This window comes from Ananas comosus, linkage group 16 (genome assembly GCF_001540865.1).
Source record: "Ananas comosus cultivar F153 linkage group 16, ASM154086v1, whole genome shotgun sequence".
Taxonomy (NCBI): Eukaryota; Viridiplantae; Streptophyta; class Magnoliopsida; order Poales; family Bromeliaceae; genus Ananas; species Ananas comosus.
The window spans coordinates 6,212,206-6,230,571 of NC_033636.1; the positions used below are offsets into that span (position 1 = coordinate 6,212,206).

At 33.2% G+C, this 18,366-nt stretch overlaps 1 protein-coding gene across 2 annotated transcripts in view; it reads left to right on the top strand.

Moving 5' to 3' along the window:
* LOC109722270 (lysine--tRNA ligase, chloroplastic/mitochondrial-like) overlaps positions 1-9,140 on the top strand; it is a 38,746-nt gene extending 29,606 nt beyond the window's left edge. For both annotated transcript variants that reach the window (XM_020250245.1, XM_020250244.1), the window contains exons 12-14: positions 3,421-3,511; positions 8,367-8,537; positions 8,874-9,140. In XM_020250245.1, the coding sequence (XP_020105834.1) occupies positions 3,421-3,511; positions 8,367-8,537; positions 8,874-8,966 (355 nt within the window). In that variant the 3' untranslated portion in view covers positions 8,967-9,140. The remainder of the gene's footprint in view (positions 1-3,420; positions 3,512-8,366; positions 8,538-8,873) is intronic.

The following is an 18,366-nucleotide window of genomic DNA, read 5'->3' on the forward strand; positions in this document are numbered from 1 at the left end:
TGCTCTATGCCTTATAATTGGTTGCTTATTTTCTTTCACCACACATCATTCGATACTGCTCCCCTCTCCATATGATCCATCATTAAGACAATGGTGAATTTTGAGAGTTCTCTTTTAGGTGCCATGCATAGACTTTTTTTTTACAATAAAAAATTAATTGAAATAAATTTAACTAAGTCGAGAGCACTTCGTTGGATCAAAATCATCTTAATTAGGCTAGAATGAACTCGTTTAGTAGTCAACTGTTTGGTTTGGCTTGTAACAGTTCAAACAGCTTCAAAATCTTTCACTAAGGCACCCATGGTGATTGGAAGTTGACATAGAGGAATCCACATGAAAGAAGAGAACTTCTTATCAGTTTGTCAATTCACAGCTATTTCCTCTTGGGCAAAAACTGTAGTTCCTCCATTTTTTATTCTTTTTCTTAATTGAATCCCCCAAACGAAAACCTAGCAATCCTCACGCTAGATCGAAACCGTAGATTTGGACACGGGGAGAAGATAGTATGCAAGATGCAAGATGTCGAGTGCTTTGGAATCCTTAATCTCGAATCAAACACGGATGCGAAGGAAAAGATGAAAACTTCAGTTTTGGTTTCCACAAGGCTTCGATACCAAATTGTTGGGGATCACCCCTTCTTAACTGAAGCTCTGATGCCAAATTGTTAGGATCTTCTGCTTCTAACAGTAATTTTGATACCAGTTGATAGATTTAATATCTCTATTAGATGCCTCTTCCCTCCAAGGGGAAGAGATACTTCCTTTTCTAACTTAAGCTCTAGAAATCATTTAGAAGAATTCATTTTTTTTATTAATTAAATTGACCATATTTACAAAAAAGAGAGGCCTTTTATTTATAAGCATACAATTTATATTGTAATTCTAATATGATAAGAAAACTAAATAAGAAAAGAATAAATCAAAAGATACTTCTAATCTAGCAGATATTTAACTAAAATGTTTTTCCTAATCTAATAAGTAACATAATTCTAATCTAATAATGAAAAGACTTCATATCCGGGTCATTATAGAATTTGAGGTGATCGTTACAGCATTTTATGGTGAGAAAAATGAAATTAAGGTAACAAAAATTATAGGCTTGGTGTGCTTAATAGAAAAATGTGCTCATTGTGTTGCTACATTATATCTTATGAACTTTAGTTGTCTTATTGGTTTGACTTCCACACTATCACCTTAGCCCTGAATTATCCCTGAATTATGCGTCAAATAAATGAAAAAATAAATTCTACTTTGATTACCATTCATCGTCTTGAGAGTTATGTTTTGGCCTAATTTGCCTTGGCGGAATCAGTTCAAGTAACGGAAATATCCTCTTTACTACTTAGGTTAAGGTTGCTAACATCTAGTTCTCCCCTTCATCAATTTTAACTTTTTTTAACTTGGATGACCTTTTGATGATTCACTTTCCTAATTTTTCAGATTTAGTAAAGGGCGTCTCTGAGAAGAATGTAATAAATAATGATGGAAAGGAATCATCTACAAAATAAAGATCAACCAACTAATACTAATGGAATGGATGTATTAGTAAAGGGTGTCTCTGGGAAGAATGTAATAAATAATGATGGAAAGGAATCATCTACAAAATAAAGATCAACCAACTAATACTAATGGAATGGATGTATGTCATTGTAAACGACTGTGTCGCATATGTAATTATTGAAATCAGTTCAGAATTTTGTTCAACAACTGAACTAAACTACTACTAAAAATGATTCCATCAAAAGATAATAAGTGCCTTAGAAGATCACCATCAAGTGTGCTATTCTACCTGTCGATCACATGCCTACTGTAATCATAACTACTTGAATGGCTGCTATCCCACTGATAGTACTTGTGAAATACAGATCGTCTGTTTCTCTACTAAAATCCTCTAATTAAACTATATAACAACAAAGTACGTGAAGTTTGTCACGAAATGTGGATGTAGTGCTTTTGACTATTCGGGCTATTTAACTATATACAAACCAGTTAAGTTTGAAAACAGCTGAAAAAACTTGCTGTTTTTCTGCTGGAAAATGAGGTTGTGGCATTTTGGGTGGCAGTAAAATCACAGTAAAAGCAGGATTACTGCTGATCTATTTCAGCGAAATTGGGATTAAATGCACTAAGTTAGAATAATCTCAGGTGCTGGAATGGGTGGAAACCAGCTGTAAACAACAGGAATCAGAGGTTATTCTTTAGGTGATTTAGTGACTGGTGGCAAGGCTAAAGTAGAAAGGTAGGAGTTTGTGGAGAATGTTACTGACTCAAATCCAACTTGGTTAGCATATAATCATGATCAAAAGTCTCAATCACTTACCTGACTACTTATCATCCATACATAAGCTCCTTGGTTGGTGAATCCATTATTGCATAGTATTTTACGAAGAAAAAATAATAGGGGGTCCTCATTTTGGTGGTTTGTCCTACGTGGACATCTATTTAGTCATAATGCTATGACATGGATATTGTCGACGCCAAAATGCACCAAGTAGCTCAGAATTTGGAAACTAGGGAAGTCCTTGTGTGCTATTAGATGAAATAATGTGATGTACCTATTAGTCTACCACAGTAGATGAAGGTCACTTAATCTATTTTATGTTGATAATGCAATTGTGCATGATAATCAGAACAATAATGACCCTAAGATCTTCTTTTAAATTATTCTAGCAAACAGAATGTAAGATACTCAAAATCAAATCGATAATAACACTCTTATGAAGGTTGGAAGCAGCATTATCAGATCAATGGCGTTAGGAGAACTTCCTAATATGCAATCCTATCTGGAATCCTCTCAAATCAATGATTCAGTGTCGTTTGTGAAACCTTCATGTGAAATGAGGACTTCTGGTTAAATATAATTTTGTTGATTATAGGACTCAGTATGGACAGCTTCTGGGGATCATGGGCTATCTTGGTTTTGCTTCATTTTGGATTCTTTGCAAGGACAGATGGAAAAGACTTCATCTCTCTTTGAAAACAGTTATGCACTGCATTTTCCTAGATTGATGGAATTTAAGGATTGATTTTATTGTCTTAAACAGGGTTGTTTTGCCGGTATTTGTTGGCTACTGATCTTTTCCAAAACAAAAATAAAATGCTTATATCACATAACTTTGAAGAAACCTTTTTCTTCCATTATTATTTATTGCAACTAAAAATATTAAAAAGGGAGCAAATCAACCTTGTTTTCACTTTAACATCTCAAACTATGATATCCATTTTTGCTATTTCCTTGACTGAAAACTTTCTCCTATTAAAATGTCACTTATCAGCATCATGACAGCAACTCTGAACATATTTTGAGTGCTAAAACTGTTTCATATTATCTCTGTTATCAAGCAAGTGCAATCCAGTAGCTATAGTTTCTCTTGAATTCTGCAGCAATCATCAATAATTATGTTCTCCATTATCTTTGCAGATGTGCAGGATTGACTGAACGATTTGAACTGTTCATTTGTGGTCGCGAGATTGGTAATGCATTCTCTGAACTTACAGATCCAATCGATCAGGTATCTCTTATATGGACTGGTTTCCAGTTACCTTATTTCCTACAAGCTCTTCGCACCTTATTGTGAAGAGTGCATTCTTCTTTTGTTCTCTTTTCCATATATGTAATCTAACTGCATGTATCTTTTTGTATACTTGTTCATTTTGTATCGATGGTGCATGGATTTTGTTGTACTTGTTGATTGTTGTATCCGATATGTTACTCATTCGATACTCACATATATGTGCCAGATTAGGTGAAGTGAAGCATGGGTATTGGTAGGAACACGTCTATGCTTGCTCAGGAAGATCTCTTATTAATATTTTGTCACAACCCGCTTCCCTGAGCCCACTACTTGGTTAACTGGGTATTTTAGACCCAATAACTTGTTGGGCCTAATCCATTGGCCCAAAATGCTATAGCCTAGATATTACTTATAGAAATACCCATCCTTTATATAGCCATGCATCATTGGTTTAACATCCATGTGGGACTATTCTTAGTCCCGAGGCGCTACAGTTGGTATTAGAGCCAATCACCAGTTGAAAGTGTTAAATGAGTTTAGGCTGAGATAGGACCATATAGCAGGCAAGAGCGTGGCTCCCCACAACGTCAGCTAAGGCTAGCGAGATAAGTCTTATATCGCCTGATGCTTGTGAGTGTGCGTGAGCTTGATGAGGATGTCAGGGCTTTTTGTATTAGTTTGAACCCAATAAGTTACTAGTGCTAGCAGGCTGAATCATTTGTCAAAACTCAGCTTACTAATACTACCAACTTTTTGGGCCTAAACCACCGGTCCAAAATATTTAAGCCTAAGTTTTAATGCTAATGTACTAGTTGTATAATTGGGATGTCACATGCTTCCTTTGTTTAGGCTGTGACATCCTCGTCAGGACCAATTACACACATATTCTAAGGCTCCGTTTGGTTCGGGAATTAGTAGGAACTAGTTATACCGGGGATAGGTACAAGTATGGATTTTTGTAGGAACAAGAGTATTTTTTTGTTTGGGTGAAATTGTGAGTATAAACTGGAACTAGAAAAATTGCGTTTGGATGGTTTTTGGGAATAAGAGGAATAGTTAGTAATTATAAATAGAAAATAATAATATTACTCCTATAATTGAAATTATATTTTTAAATTTTAAATATATAATTTTAAATTAAAGTCCTAAAGTTTTAAGTTTTAAATTTTAAAATTAAATTTTAAATTTTCAATAATTTAATTTTAAATTTCAAAGTTAAAACCAAATTAAAATTCAAAGATATAAAATAACAAATTTATAAAATTTAAAAACTAAAAATATCAAATTTAAAATTTAAACTTTAAAAATTAAAAATTTTAATTTATAAATTTTAATTTTAAATTTATAAATTTTAAAAATTTATATTTAAATTTAAAATAAAACACCTCTCTCTCTCTCTCTCTCTCTCTCTCTCTCTCTCTCTCTCTCTCTCTCTCTCTCTGCCTTGTACCAGGGGGTGGAACAAGTTGTTCCACCCCCGGGTGGGAACAAGTGTTCCCACCCATACCGGGTTGTACCCGGTACAACCCGGTTTGGTGGGAACACTTGTTCCCACCAAACTTTTTTTTTGTTTGGGTATAAAGGGGGGGATATCCCCCTTATCCCCCCCTTTATACCCGAACCAAACGGGGTGTAAGATTATCAGATGATTTGAGACCCTAAGATCACCAAATGATTTGAGACTCATTAGCCGCAAAATGTTGAAGTAACGACTAAGTCTACTAATACAAACAACTTATTGGCCCCAAACCACTAGCCCAAAATACTAAAGTCCAATTATTAGTATTAATATGCTAGTAGTATAATTGGGTTTGTCACATAAAATAACTCCTATTTCTATCCATATCCACTGAGTTGAGTCAGCAACAAAAGAAGTGCTTGAACCAAACAAGAACTCTCTCTCTCTCTCTCTCTCTCTCTCTCTCTCTCGCTGAGACAAGCATCCTTATATATGGATTTCTTGTCTCTTCAAAGTAGATTAAAATTTGTTGGTTGCAAGGATTGCCTGTGCCACCCCATGCCGCCTATGCCGGGGGCCGTACCGACACGTGGTTGTGGTTCATACCACATGATACTGAAAACTGAAAACTGAAAACACGTCATTTTTGTTTTTTAGTTTTTGGGTTTCTTTTGATTTTTTTTGAAATGAACAGGTCATAAAATGATTGTGTAACTTAAAACAGGTAGATTTGTATATCTGCCTACTTACAGAGATGATTGGATTTACACTGATATTGGTAAATAAGCACTCAAATAACGCAAGTGTATAAAAGATTTACGTACATATGCTTGCATATGTGTGGCACTTGTCCTGGCTCACATGTATGCAATGCCTGTCATATATTTTTACCTCATATCTCTATTGATATCCGAACATACATAGGCATGTTTTTATTTACGTATATATGAATAACCCTTGCTGTTTCCCCAGTTTATTGCTCTTTTTCCTGAAAACTGCCGTATCGGGATGTGATTATGCCGTGTCCATATCCCATATCAGTGTCCAGCCGTCCATGTAACTTGGTTTCATTAGTATACTGAAGTTCTGATAATTCCTTAACATCCAAAATCTTTATATATCGTGTTTATGATTATAACATCTTTCGTTGCCATAAACCATAGACAAGGGTCCAACCCTGCATTTTACCATGGGAGATAGAACTCTGGTTTGCTGTGCCATGCCTTCTTTCCAAAGTTGTATTGTTGATACTAAGCAAGCAATGAGTAAGTTCTCTATTTTCGTCAGTAGTAGGTTGGAAATAGAATGCTATTTTCCCTGAGCGTATCTATGAGTCAATAATGTACTACTTGACTTCAACCTAGGCTTATAACTTTATAGTTTATATGATGATGTTAGCCGCTATCTTGGCTGATGAGAAATTATGTAATCAGTTGGAAGCAAAGCTCAAATTCTTGATGCTTATATAGATATTATGGTTTCATTAAGGCAAAATCTCCTATCTACTTTGTCCATTATGTATCAAAATGGTTCTATACTGAACTTCCATAGCGAAATGCTGTATTTGTGATTTCTGTCAAGCAAGATTTAAAGTGCCGTGGCACAGGAGCGTGCTGTTCAATTGTTGTTTGCCTGGCGCGATACGACACTGGCACGCTTCTGTGCCGATATATGATATACTTGCGTGCCGATGGATACGTATGACCTCCTACTGGCACGCTTTGGCACAGACTTATTTCAGTTTTTTTGGTTCCAATAAACTCTTATAATGTTATTTTGAAAGATTTAATCAAATAATTATGAATATTTGTTATGTATAACTTACTATACTCATCAATTAACATACTTATAAGTTTTTTTGTGCGTAAAGTACAACTATACTTAATACAGAATAAAAATTTTTACATGTTAGAATTTTAAAAATGCAAAGACTTATTTCTTTTTCTCTTTTGACCATATTACAGTTTTTCTTTCATAAAATACAAAAAAATAATTTTAAAATAATTTTAAAAATCATTTGAAAAAAATTATTTTAAAAAGTATTTGAAAAAATATTTTTTAATTAATTTTTTAAAAAAATTATTAGATCTATCAAAAAAATTAAGCAATAAATTATATGATAAATAGATTAAATAAATTTAAGTATCAATTTATTTAATTTAGCTTTTAATTTTATCAGTATTCTTAATCTTCTAATACAAAAATAAATTTTTATATTTGATGTGGCTCAAAATTTGTTTTTTGGGTTCGATTTTGTTCCTTTAATCGCCAAAAATATCACGGTGCGATGAGTTTTGCTAAAATAATTTATGAAAAAAATGGATGTCTGTGGTGAAAGCGGAGGGCTCGGGCTGGTAAGGGGGGTGCGGGGGGGCTTCGTCCCCTGCGGTATAGATTGAATATATAAATTAAAAATTTGCCCGTATATTGATAAACAAAAAAATTAAATTATAATTTTTTTAACTTGCTTAACAAGTAGATCTTCGATTTCCAATATCCTTGGGGGGTGTGGATGCTTCATGCTATCCTAAAGAACAAAACAAAAAGAAAAAAAAAGCAAAAGGCAAAAAAAAGGCAAAAAAAAAAAAAGAAAAAAGTGTGTCGGCACAGCACAGTGCCATGGCACAGACCTGCGTATCGCTCTGTCTCGCGCGATACGCAGGTCCGTGCCGTGGCAACGGAGGGGGGTCTGAGACCCCCCTTGTACCGTACCACTTTCTTAGTGGCACGGTACGGCCGTACAGTATGGGACGGCACTTTAAACCTTACTGTTAAGTCATACAGTTAGCTTTTGATGATGGTTCAAACAATGGCACGTCCTAGAATCTCAAGCTCTGAGAAAATCATCTCCAATGGGCTCGAGTGCTTGGCATAACTGGGATTAAGACCCGTTTTAATATATATTTTGCTGAAGCTTGAATGTTGTCCCATTGAAGGATGTGCAGAGGCTTTAAGTTTGCCTCACTTAGATAGTGTATGTTTCAACGTACAACTGTAAAAAAAAAATTTTCAGACGAAAAGTGTTTTCTATATAAAAGGAGAATTTATGTTTTTAGGTGTTTGGGTTGGCGTAAAACGAAAACAATTTTGAGTCATCACGAGAAGAAAATCAAGAGTGAGCGAGAGTGAGGAAAAAAGAGGTGTTTTTAATTTTCAGTTTCATTTTCAGCAAAAAAAAATCTGGAAAATGTAGATGGTTATTCTTATTAAAACACTCATTACATGTAAGCAATCACTGCATAGTGTGTTGCATGCTCTGATCAAATTTTGTTGCGAGCAGGCTTGTGTGTTGTGATGATGTGAAACATGCCTGTTGTTATATCTTAACAATTGTTTAACAGTTTCGTAGCAACCATGATCTTTTAATGACGGTTGTCTGCTGTTGTATTGCAGAGGAGTCGCTTTGAAGAGCAAATAAAACAGCACAATGTGAAGCGCTCTGCCCTTACTGCAGAATCAAAATCTAGTGAAGTAAAAAGTGGTGATGATTATGCCTATGACGTTGCTCTTGATGAAGATTTTGTAACTTCTTTAGAGTATGGCATGCCCCCGGCTTCAGGAATGGTATGATATATGTGGCTACTTGGATCTTTCGTTTGCCGTGTTGTTATTCCGTATCGTAGTTACATAGTTCAATTTTGCACAGTTTTTCATACTGTATCATGTACTACATGATAATTATCAGTAATCTGTATTTCGGCCTGGTCACAACTATAGTTTTCTGTAGTTTCTTTCACTCTTGAAATATCAACCACTGAAATTCGAGTGGTATTTGCGTGCTAAGACTGTCCCTGGTAGTATAATTGACATTCTTACTGAACACACTGCATGTTGAGGATTTCTTGTGAATCTTATGCGTTCAAACTGTTTTTCACCTGAGCTTTTCTTCTCATTTTGCAGGGGCTTGGTATCGATAGGCTAGTAATGTTTCTAACCAACTCGGCAAGTATAAGGGATGTTATTGCTTTCCCTGTCCTCAAGATTCGGCAATAGGGGTTTTGTTCAAAAAAAAAGGGGGGGGGGAAAAAGAAGAAAAGGAAACATTAGAGGTGATCACCACTCTCAGGTACTTTGTATTTAACTAACTTGAGCTACTCTTCATGTTTGTTCTTTTCCAAAATTTTGTCTCATGCTCTCCCATTGTATTATTAAGAGATTTTTCCAATTCTTTCACATCCCGTTTGGTTTGGACACAAGGAGGGAAAAAGGACTTATCCCCTCCCAACCGCTTTGTATCCAGAGGTTCCGTTTGGTTCAGATATTAGCAGTAACTAGTTATTTTAGGGATAGGTATAGGTTCAGATATTAGTAAGGAGTAAGAGTAATTTTTTGTTTGGATAGAGATTGGAGTATAAGAAGGAATAAAAAAAAGAGTGTTTGGATGGTTAAAAGGTATAAGATAAATAGTGGGCACTTGATATTTAGAAATGCCAAAATATCCCGCTTTCTGAAACTATGAAATAAAACATCTATAACTACAATATTAAATTGAAGAATTTAATCTATTTTTACAAGGTTGTTCAATTTTGACCGTTCATTTTATGCCCCTTGATGGACTTTATTATTATTTCAAAAAATTACGAAATTTATTTTTTAGAAATATCAAATGCTCTACATCATATTTAACGGTGTGGATCGTCGATTCGAAAGTTTTATCATTGAAAATAATTTATGAGGGCAAAGGATTCTATGCTTGTAAGAGTATAGTAGCCCTACTCTCCTCTATATATATGTATTACAATTTCATCACCTTACAGCTTATAAAAAAAAGGCCAATTTGCGTAAAAAATTCAGAAGTCTTTTTCTATTTTGCAGATTCGGTTCGATTTTTTAAGAAGATGACCAAACAATCCCTCTTTCAAAATGCATAAAATATATATGTGCATTAAATGTCTTAAAAAATACAACTGGCAAGTTATTATTACAGCTATCTTTTCTTGAGAAACAAAATTCTCATCTAATATATAAATAAAAAACTTCAAATAATAAAAAAAAAAGAAAAAATGTAATACTACTTAAATAGTGCAATATTCTCTCAAATAATGCAATATTCACTTCTAATTAGTATAATATTTGTACAAATAGAGTAACATATAATAGTGCAACATGTGCATCATTTATACAAATATTACGGACAAATAGTATAATATATTATAATATATTATAAAAATTGTGCATATGTGTATAAACGGTTTATATATTGCATTATTGTACAAATATTTACACAATTTGTATAAATGTTGCACTATTATGAAAGAATGTTGCACAATTTAGATGGTATATTATAATATCTTTTAAAAAATTGAATTACATTGTATATTAAATAAAATGTCAAATATCTTGAAAATAATAACTGCTAAGTCATAATTGCTTGTACCTTTCTCGAGAGACGAGAATACTCATTTAAAATAAAATAAAAAATAAGTATAATTAATAAGATGAAATAGTGCAAAATCCTCTCAAATAGTGCAACATTCTCTTCCAAATAATATAATATTTGTATAAATAGTGCAACATATGCATTATTTAGACACATTGTATGATTTTTATAGTAATTACGAATAATATAGTATATTACGTGCAAATAGTATAATATATTATGATATATTATAAACATCACGCAATATGTGTATAAACGGTGCATATATTACACTATTTGTATAAATATTTATACCATTTGTGTAAACGTTGCACTATTATGAAAGAATGTTGCACTATTTAGATAGTATATTATACTCTTTCTTTTTAAAAATTGAACTGTATTGTATATTAAATAAAGTGTCTTTTTTTTTGAAAATAACAACCGCTAAGTCATAATTACTTATAGATTTCTTGAGAGACGAAAAATCGTAATTTAAGATAATAAAAAAATAATATTATTAATAAGATGAAAGAGTGCAATATTTTCTCAAATAGTGTAATATTATCTTTTAAATAGTGCAATATTTATGTAAATAGTATAATATATGCATCATTTGTACATATATTGTATGATTTTTATACTAAATTACGAATAATATAGTGTATTACTGGCAAATAGTATAATATATTAGAATATGTTATAAAAATCATGCAATATGTGTATAAACGATGCATATGTTGTATTATTTATACAAATATTGTACTATTTGAGGGAGAATGTTGTATTATTTGAGAGATATTGCACTCTTTTATATTATTAATTATACTTTATTTTTTTATTTTGTCTAAAATGAGAATTTTCGTCTCTCATGAAAAATATATGTAATTATCACTTAGCAGTTGTTCTTATAGCTTAAACTTTGATTCTTATCGCTTAAACTTTGGTAGGATTAAACTTTTTTTAGGACTATTGTCACGCCCCGCATGTTTCGTTCCCCAGGCACGCCGACAAATCCGCCGTATACAAAGGAATTTTCCCTGTATACGAAGCGTCAAAAGTACCTGTAGATGTATAATACTACAACCAGTAGCATAGAGCTGCTCAATAAACAAAAGCTAACCAACTGAGTTTCATATACATAGTCCAAATCCAAAATACAGGGTTACTCGCACTGGCGAGTTAAGCAAGCTATGTACATAAACTCAAAACAAAATATCTACCTGAAGTAGGGGTGCCTCTAGCTCTGTCAGTCGGGTAGGGCTCTAGCTCGCGACGCCCTTACCTCGATCCTGATCCGCAGAAGGCGCAGCAGCCGAAACCTGTGGCTCTGCAAAACAAGAGTAACAACTGGGCGTGAGAACTACTGTAAAAACAAGTAGTCCTCAGTGGGTACCGCCCAAAACAACATCGGTCACCCACTAAGTCTACAGAAGGGAGCAAGAATAGTAGGAAAAGCAGGAAGTACACTCTACCGCTATCAATCACTACACTATCATGCTCTACCCTTAACCACCCTGTAAGGAAATGTCAAATCTGACGCAATCCACCAATGAACTGTAAGCAACCTCCCCGGGACGTGAATACACCGTCCCTTGCCCCGTTGCGACTGCAGCTACCCTCCACACTAACTGGTCTGTGGAGAGCAGTCCAACTGGCAATGAGCGACACCAACAGCGAAAGCACAAAGCGCTTGACTCCAGGAGTGGCACTCGTGGGCCGCTACCCCAACCGAGTATGGCAGCGTATCTCCTGTCGAGCTCAAACAGGCCTGAAAAGCCAAAGTCAAGTAACCAACTTCAAACTGTCTAGTCTAACGAACAGCGTAACCGACGTGCCGCCTCAGCACAATCTGACGCCAAATAAGCGATACGGGTCCACCGTCAACTCTGAGCGGCACCCAACAGTCCGAACAACCGAACGCGCCTCGTAAAAAATCACCATCGCACATCAGCAGCGACGGTAAATTATTCTAAACTAGCGGAATACTCGCTCTAGGGATACTGGCCAGACAGTAAAATATTTATAACGACTCTCTAGAGCTAAATTAGGCAGTTAAACAAGTGACAGGTCCAAATCGGCGCGGTTTATCCTCCTAATTCAAATGTTCCAAGTCCAATATGTATAGATCTATTTAATTATTCACTACATGCTCCAAATTCGATTCGTAAATCCATCAATATATCCAAAAATTCGAGCGTAGAATAGATTAATCTAAAATTCTAAAACTATACTAGTCGACATTAGAATCTAGGAGTAAGCCGATGTAACCCACTGCACGCTAATCTCTGCAGCCCACGAACCCCACGGCTGCGACACCTAACCTGCTGGATCCGACGAAAGCACCCGAGTTCTCGAAGTTGAGCTAAACCCAACTCCAAACTAAAAACACCAAAAATCCTCAATTCAGTCCAAAATCCACAGCAGCAGAGAAGAGAAGGATTTCGACCAAGCTAACCTTCACCAAAATTCGCAAGTAAGGGCTTCATGGATTCCTCTCGAAGTCCTGAATCCAACGAACCAACTCTCGTCGAAATCCGACGCTCCTACGTCGAGAACGAGCCGAAACGCCAACGATCGACGCAGGAAATCTGCAGGGCAGCACCTAGCTCGAATTGAAGAAGTTTGGAAATAAAGAAGTACTTTGACGGCATACCCACCTCTACAGCGATTCCAGCGCCGGCGTGACGTCGAGAACAGCGAAAATACTCCCTCGCCCGGCCTCCTTGCGACACAACGGCGGCGAACGTACGCTCGAACGGCTCCGCGGCGCGACGTCGACGGCGAAACCTCCACCCGAGCTCCCTAGCTCCCTCCTCCTTGCGTACGGCTCCAAAGAATTACGAAGAGACAATGAAAGTTAATTAAAGAGGTGGTGGTGGTGGCATCCTCGGTTAAATCAGCATGCATGGGGAGAGGGGGGCACGTGGCATACTAATATATATATATATATATATATATATATATATTAGGATACTACAACTATTCTTTGATATAATTATGCGAATATTAGGTGAACCTCCCATCTGCTGCTCCCAGTGAAAAAGAACAATTTTTTTCAATTTAAAATTTTCATATGATGTGGATAGAATAATTTAAGAGGAAAGTGTCAAATTGTTGGCGCTAATCATTAATCCCAAAGTTCGAGCTTTTAGAAATATACAATTAATTCACTTAAAGCGTATAGATACAGCGCTCACGGATATCAATTATGACTCGATCTAGTCAATTTCACGTCATTTCGAACATGACTGGGCCTGACCTAATTTCACGCTATTTCATGATTTAGTTCAACTTGGTCTCCAGCCACAAGATATGATGCTAGTCCATTTAAGCCAACAAAAGAGGAAAACAAAAAAACTGCTGGATGGTGAACCAGAATAGGATAAATTGCACTATTAGTATCTGAACTTTGACACTCTTAAGATTCAATTAGCTTCTAGAACCTTAAACTTTCGATATTGTTCAATTTAGCTCGTGAACTTTTAAAAATATTTTATTTTACTGTTTACCTTAGTATATCTGTAAACTACAGTATAAATTTAAATAAATGTGTAGATTTACCGGATGTAAGTTTGCCTTTTAGAGTGTGTTTGGTTCGCACTATCTTTTTAAGATTCCTAGTAATCCAATAGGAATAAAAAAATATGACGGTATTTGGCTAAACGCATTAAGTAATCTAGTTAGTAATACTGGATTTACTTGGGAATGAGATGCATCCCAAAATACTAATCTCATTTCTTTGAGGGGGGGTGGGTATCCTTATATTAGTGGATTGGAGTAATTATAATATGTCTAATCTCTTTTTTTTCTTCCCACCTGCTGACTAGTTGGTATTATTTTTCTTTACCTCATATCTCTTCCTAAACTTATCTTTTTCTTTCTAAACTTCAACTCCTTTTCTCTCTCTAAATTAAGCTATTTCTCCTCCTCTTTTTTTTTAAATCTCAATCCTCTCATTCTCTCTAACCTCGACTCTATTTCTCTTTCTATTTTTTTAATTATGCTCTCTCTTTCTAACCTATATTCTTTCTTTTTTTTTTCTAAAAAGATGTTGAAATTTTTTATAGTATTATTTAAAATTAAATAAATAAATAAATTAATTAATTGTATATTTTTCGTAATCTTAAATAACATGACTAAATAATACGACCGTACGAATCAAATACCGAAATACTACATTTTTAGTAATAGGATGAATAGGAATAAGATTCTCGGATATATTTTTACTCCTAGTAATTTTTTATAGAGCGAACCAAACGCGCCCTCGAGGGCAAATGTGTATAGAGATTAATAAAGTGAAATTTATATAGAAGTTTATAGTTTGTAAAGCCTACTCAAAATATTAAAAGTTTGAGGAGAAAGTCTACTAAGTAACATTTACACTCTATCATCAATAACCAGCTAATTATATCTCTCTTTTGAGAGAAAAATATAATAAAAGTATTGTTTTAATAATCATGATGGGTCGGATAAACTTAAGGGGAACAATCTGAAAGATTGAGAATGACATATCAATAATATAACTCATGCATTCTAAGGCCCTGTTTGGATGCATAGTTAAAAAACTCTATAGAATTTTTGTTCTATAGTTTTGGTCTAAATGAAATACGGAATCCTGTAACTATAAAAAAATTCTACAGCTTCATTTTTAAGCTGTTTGGATACAGATCATACAATGCCACAGTATTTATAACAATTAAATCTCTAAAATTTTAAAATTCAAAATTCAAAATTCAAAATTCAAAATTTAAAAATAAAATTTTAAAAATTAAAATTCAAAATTCAAAATATAAAATTAAAATTTAAAATTTAAAATAAAAAAGTTATATTATATTTTATGTTTTAAACTTGAAATTTGGAATTTGAAATTTAAAATTTGAAAATTGAAACTTTAAATTTTAAACTTTAAAGTATACCATTTAAACTTTAAAATTTGAAATTTAAAAAATCTATAATTAAAATTTTAAATTTTAAATTTTAAATTTAATAATTTATAAATTTACATATTTATAAATTTAAAATTTAAAATTTAAGTTTAAATTTAAATTTTGAAAATTGAAAATTAAAAATTAAAAATTAAATTAAAATTTGAAATTTGAAATTTGAAATTTGAACTTTTTGAAATTTGAAATTTGAAATTTGAAATTTGAAATTTGAAATTTGAAATTTGAAATTTGAAATTTGAAATTTGAAATTTGAAATTTGAAATTTGAAATTTGAAATTTGAAAGTTGAAAGTTGAAATTTGAAATTTGAAATTTAAAATCAAAATTAAAATTGAATTTTAAAATTTAAAATTTTGAAATTTAAAATTTTATGTTGAAATTTAAAATTTAGAAATTGATACATCTTTGGGAGCCCAAAATGGTGGAATTTTTTTCTTTTGGTTAAAGTGGATTGTAAGTTTACTCTATTTTTTGAAGTATAGTATAACTGTACTCCAAAAATTACGTTATTTTTTTTTTCTTCCAAATGCTTCATAAGATTATTTTTCTACCAGCGTAGCATAGTTTAACTATGCTATGTTTTTAGAGGTTTCCAAACGGGCCTAAATTCTTTCAAGTTTGGGGGACAAGCGTTTCTCACCCTCGTCTCTCTCCTTTCTCTTTTCTCAAATGCACGCAAGGACTAACAACCACTATTTTTGAAACAGGTAGGATGTGTGTGCGTGAAAGGTGACGGTTTAACCTGCCTTTAATGTCCATGAATGCATGAATGTTAGGAGGGCTTTTTCTTTTGTGATGTTTACCGGAGAAAATTGGTGGGAGGAGTAAGTCTTGATTTGTATTTATAGGCAAAAATTTATGCCTAATATTATTCATTACGTATATATATGTACATGTCATATTCCTTTCAGGTAAGAGTTTTTTTTTTAAGAAAAAAGATTTTTAAGGTACAGTGGGGTCCATTTAGGAGGGGGAGAGAGATTTGTTTTAGGAAACATTTTGCATACTAGTGTAGGCCCGCGCTTCGCGGCGGAGAATTTATGCAATTTATTTAAAATTAAAAATTTCTAACACCCATTTGTTTAAACCCTAAAATTTGAAATTAACATTTTGAACATTTAAATTTAAAAAAATACATTTTATCTTAATTCAATTTGTATATTTTGAATATATGATTTTAGTTAGAGTTTTGTTGATTCCTAATCTTTCTAATTCTAAACTTTTATATGCATTGAATAACTCACTGTAATTTTGAATTTTGAGGAATTCAGTTAGGTAATTTGACATTCCATGATATATTTAGTAAATTAATATATATAATTTTTAAAATTTTAAACTTTATAATTTGAATATAAAATTTAAAATCTACAATTCAGAAACTAAAATGTAAAATTTAAAACAGGGAAATTTTAAAATTTAGTTTTAGTAATTAAGGAAAAATATACAATTTTAAATTTTAAGTTTTAAATTTTAAATTTCAAAATCTAATATTTTAAATATTAAAGTATAAATTAAATTAAAAACATTCAATTGTTAAATTTTAAATGGTGAAATTTCAATTTCAAATGTTAAAATTTAAAATTTAAGCTTCGACATTTTATAGTAACCGCAATTTTGCAAAAGGAAGAACTAAAAATCCATCAAAAACTAATAGTAAGACAATTCTTATTATAGTTGCATAACAACAATATGATATATATATCAGAAGTACTTGATTCAGTGGTACCTTGTAATATGAAACCAGCGAATCAACCTACATGAAGAAGTCCTAATTTACATCATAAAACTAGAATAGAACTATAATAAAAATTGTTTCAGATATTTGTACATAATTTAGATGGATTACAGGCATTTACTTACAAATTCATCACTTGCATTCATAAAAGTTTGAGGTTTGGCAAGTATGACGGGAGAATCACCAATATGGCCTGCATAAAAATCGCAAAAATTTTAAATGTAATTTTCTATTTTAATTCAATTTCTAATTCAAAATCTATAATTAAAAATTAAATTTCTAAATTTAAATACTTTAAATTAAAGTCAAAATTAAATTAAAATTAAAAAAACTCTAAAATCCTCTTCTCTGTATGTAAAGAGAGAGAAGGGGAAAAAAAATATCTCCGCCAAACTCCTTTCCCTACGCTCCTACGCGGGCGCCGCGTCCGCACCTGCCCCGCCCCCGCGCCTGCGCCCGCTCCCGCTCCTGCTCGCTTGCGCCTGCTCCCGCTCGGGCGTGACCGCGCCTGCATAACATAAATAATCAAGATTGTAATTCAAAAGAAAGCAAATAGATTAATTAATGGTAATCTACTGTTCGCCAAACTATGTTCTGTCATTGCTGTATTTTTTCCCCTGCACACTTTCTCCCCTTGCGGTTTCCTGCTGTTCCTACTACTGCTCTATGCTTATGGGTAGTTTTGCCTGTCCTCAACTGCCTCCTCTTTTCCCATACGCAGTTATAATATAATTCATACTATTGTTTGCTATGATTATTTCTTAATTAGTTTATGAAATACAACCTTCCTTTGACAAAGTTGGAAAAAGTAGATAAAATCCTACTAAAAGCGGGAAAAAACGTGTTGTCTATGCTATGAAAAGAATGAAGATGTTTTGACTATCTGAGTGAGCATTTGACCAAGTTTTTTTTGCCTTAAATTTTCAAGCATGTATATCGTTACTTCTAATTTACTGTGTTTACTTTCTGGCTTTTATCATTAAATTTCTGAACATGTATATCGTCACTTAAAATTTTGAAATATGTGTACTGTTTATATGTGTGTGTGTGTGTGTGCGCGCGCGCGTATACATATATATAAATATATGATTATGAAAGTAACTAATTAGATTCTAAGGTCCCCATGTATGAAAACGAAAACAGGTTCATTCATGTGAACACCGTTTTCTCCTTTTACAAAAGAATCCACAGCTGGGCCCGCCAAGAACATTAATATTGAAGCCCCCAAACATGCCCAAACACTAATTTTTAAGGGTGAGAATAGCTATTCCTAGTTCCCACCCCTACGTGGAACAACGCTATATCCACCTTTTTCCTCTCTCTCCCCCCTTTTATAATAAATTTTAAAATT